Genomic DNA, 2,756 nt, shown 5'->3' on the forward strand with positions numbered 1-2,756 from the left:
ATGTGCCAGAGCAAAAAATACATGAAAACATATGAAACAAGATGGTTCTCAGGCCCACAGGTTTGACCGTAGCTTTTCAAGTAATTACTTGAAAGTAATTATTGACTAAAAAAGGTCATGCCAGAGTGGTCAACTCTGGAAAGGCTTATACTACCAGATATTGATATAAAAAATAACAATATTTGCATATATAGACATCACAAACATCCGGAAATGGAATATTGTAAGCACAATGTTTGATTATTTCTAACCTGTACATAAGTTGCTATGAAGACTCTTGCATAGGTTTTTGTGTTAACATATTATGTAACATAATATTCTTTCCCGGGCCGCCGCGCGAGGCCCGGCGAGGCAGCGGCCGAGCTCAGTTCCCCCAAAATTATAAAAGCAGGAAAACTCAAGACAAGGAAACCCAATAAGGCCAGTGATTTCAGCGATATGGCAAACTGGCCAACACCAGGAGAGTTAGTGAGCACTGGATCTCAGAGTGTCATCAGCCAAGGAAATAAGAAGCCACAAATCAGAAAAGAAAAAGAAGAGAAGGTTGAAAAGAGGAGAAACAGTGAGAGCAAAGAAAACTGGGACGCAAAATTAGATGGTCCTATCGAAAACATCAGTGAGGACGAGGCCCAGTCCAGGGGTCAGCGAAAGAGAGCTAACAAACACAAGTGGGTACCACTGCACTTAGAGGATGTAAGACCAGAGAGTCAGGAGAGACCTGGATCCCGGAACAGCTCTCGGTGTCAACCTGAAGCAAATAAGTCATCCCATAATAACAGGAGAAACGACACACGAAGTTGGAGGCGAGACAGAGAAAAAAGAGATGATCAGGATGAAGTGTCCAGTGTGAGGAGTGAGGGGGGTAATATCCGAGGTTCCTTCAGAGGCCGAGGAAGAGGAAGAGGCCGGGGAAGAGGGCGAGGCAGAGGAAACCCTCGAGTGAACTTTGATTATTCGTATGGTTACCGAGAACATGGTGAAAGGACGGATCCACCATTTCAAACAGAAATTAACACCAGTATGATGTATTACTATGACGATGGTACGGGTGTGCAGGTGTATCCTGTGGAAGAAGCATTGCTTAAAGAGTATATTAAGCGTCAAATGTCCCTTGTGAGGCCTGACCCTGGACATGCAGCTCCATGTCAGGACAGCCGGCCTCCACTGTGCTCAGACACGTGAGGGAGGACATTTGTCACGCAGTGTAGAATCCAGAGCTTCTCAGAGAATATTACTTCAGTATAGAAAACTTGGAACGGGACTTCTTTCTTCGGAGAAAGATGGACGCGCACGGCTTCCTGCCCATTTCCCTGATTGCTGGGTTTCACCGCGTTCAGGCTCTCACCACGAACCTTAATCTCATTCTGGAGGCCCTGAAGGACAGCACAGAAGTAGAAGTTGTGGATGAGAAAATGAGGAAAAAGATAGAACCAGAAAAATGGCCGATCCCGGGCCCTCCTCCCAGGAGTGTGCCACAGACGGACTTCTCCCGGCTGATTGATTGTCCGGAGTTCGTGCCAGGCCAAGCCTTTTGCTCACATACAGTCAGGGTGATGATCTACTGAGGCCCCGGATGTCATCTGTGGGAATGTGCAGTGGAGCAGGTGACTCACTGAAATGCACTGTAAACACTGGAGCAAACCGTGCTGCAGAGATGGAAGCCACCAGCCTGCCTTCTGTGTGAGAGTGTCCACTGCCCACCCCGGGCAGCACAGCAGTGGAGACCACCACCTCTGCCACGACGGGAGACAGAGCCGGGGACTGCTGCTGGCTTCCAGGAGCTGCCCGCCCTTTTCTGTGTGACTGGACTCAGACCGCGTGGCTGCTTTATTTGCGGGGAAGCTGACTCTCATTGCTGTGGATGCACTGCAGGTTCTGTCTTTGTTCCAGGCAGATGTCCTTGTGTCCAGGTCAATAAAGCAGAGAGAGAGAGGACGGCGTGGCGTTCCCAGCCTGCCAGGCCCTTGGCTCTTGATCTGCCCTTTGCCATGGTGAACATCGCATAACTCACGTGTTACGGTGTTTCACATGGACTGTAAGAACCATTAATGTGGACATTTGAGGGGTAAGAAATTGAAGAAATAACAAGGGTATTTTTTTCCATTATTCTTCAAAATGTATTTTTGATACATCAGTATAAGTCCTGCCCATCAGAAAAGCATTAATGATGGACAGTTTCACAGAAATCTTTATCTCACTTCTTTGTCAGCCCTGTGCTTCCACTCCCAGCAAGCACCTTGGGCAGGTGTTTTAAAAGTTGAAGAAATGTGACATTGTTTGTTTGCTTGTTTTTTAAAGATATAATGGCTGATTGTAAAAGTTAGATTTATTTATTGTGTAAACTTGGGTCCAAAATGACATTTTTAACCAGCTTATGAGCAATCATTGGTAAGTTGGATAATATAGAAAATACTTTTTCCACAGGATAGTTAATTTAGGTCAGTCAAGTTGGTGATGCCTGTCCATTAACCATTTATGCATTATTAATAAAATTACAAGAATAAATAAAAAAAATATTCTTTCCCTTGTGTTTGCTTTGGATTTATTTTTGCTCTTCTTTTTTCTAGTTTCTTGAAGTGGGAGCTTGGATTATTGATTTAAGATTTTTTTCTTTTTTTTAACATATGCACTTAGTACTATAAATTTCCCTCTAAGTCCTCTTTATCTATGTCCCACAAATTTTGAGGTGTTGTACATTTGTTTTCATTCCACACATTTTTGTTTTACTTCAGTATGCTCTCTGAATGGATTATTTA

At 44.2% G+C, this 2,756-nt stretch overlaps 1 protein-coding gene across 1 annotated transcript; it reads left to right on the top strand.

The window, feature by feature from the left end:
- The first annotated feature begins 333 nt into the window (after positions 1–333).
- On the top strand, positions 334–2,508 carry LOC306640349 (la-related protein 1B-like). The gene is made up of 2 exons (XM_079104552.1): positions 334–1,106; positions 1,226–2,508. The coding sequence occupies exons 1-2, from the start codon at positions 439–441 to the stop codon at positions 1,563–1,565; spliced, it is 1,008 nt and encodes a 335-aa protein (XP_078960678.1). The 5' UTR covers positions 334–438; the 3' UTR covers positions 1,566–2,508.
- Positions 2,509–2,756: the final 248 nt, after the last annotated feature.

Source organism: Sciurus vulgaris, assembly GCF_902686455.1.
Source record: "Sciurus vulgaris genome assembly, chromosome: 1".
In the NCBI taxonomy this organism is placed as follows: domain Eukaryota; kingdom Metazoa; phylum Chordata; class Mammalia; order Rodentia; family Sciuridae; genus Sciurus; species Sciurus vulgaris.

Coding starts and splice junctions, on each gene's coding strand:
- LOC306640349 (XM_079104552.1), top strand. CDS start 439: ATGGCAAACTGGCCAACACCAGGAGAGTTAGTGAGCACTGGATCTCAG. Junction 1,107..1,225: donor GAGTATATTAAGCGTCAAAT/GTCCCTTGTGAG, acceptor AGAGCTTCTCAG/AGAATATTACTTCAGTATAG.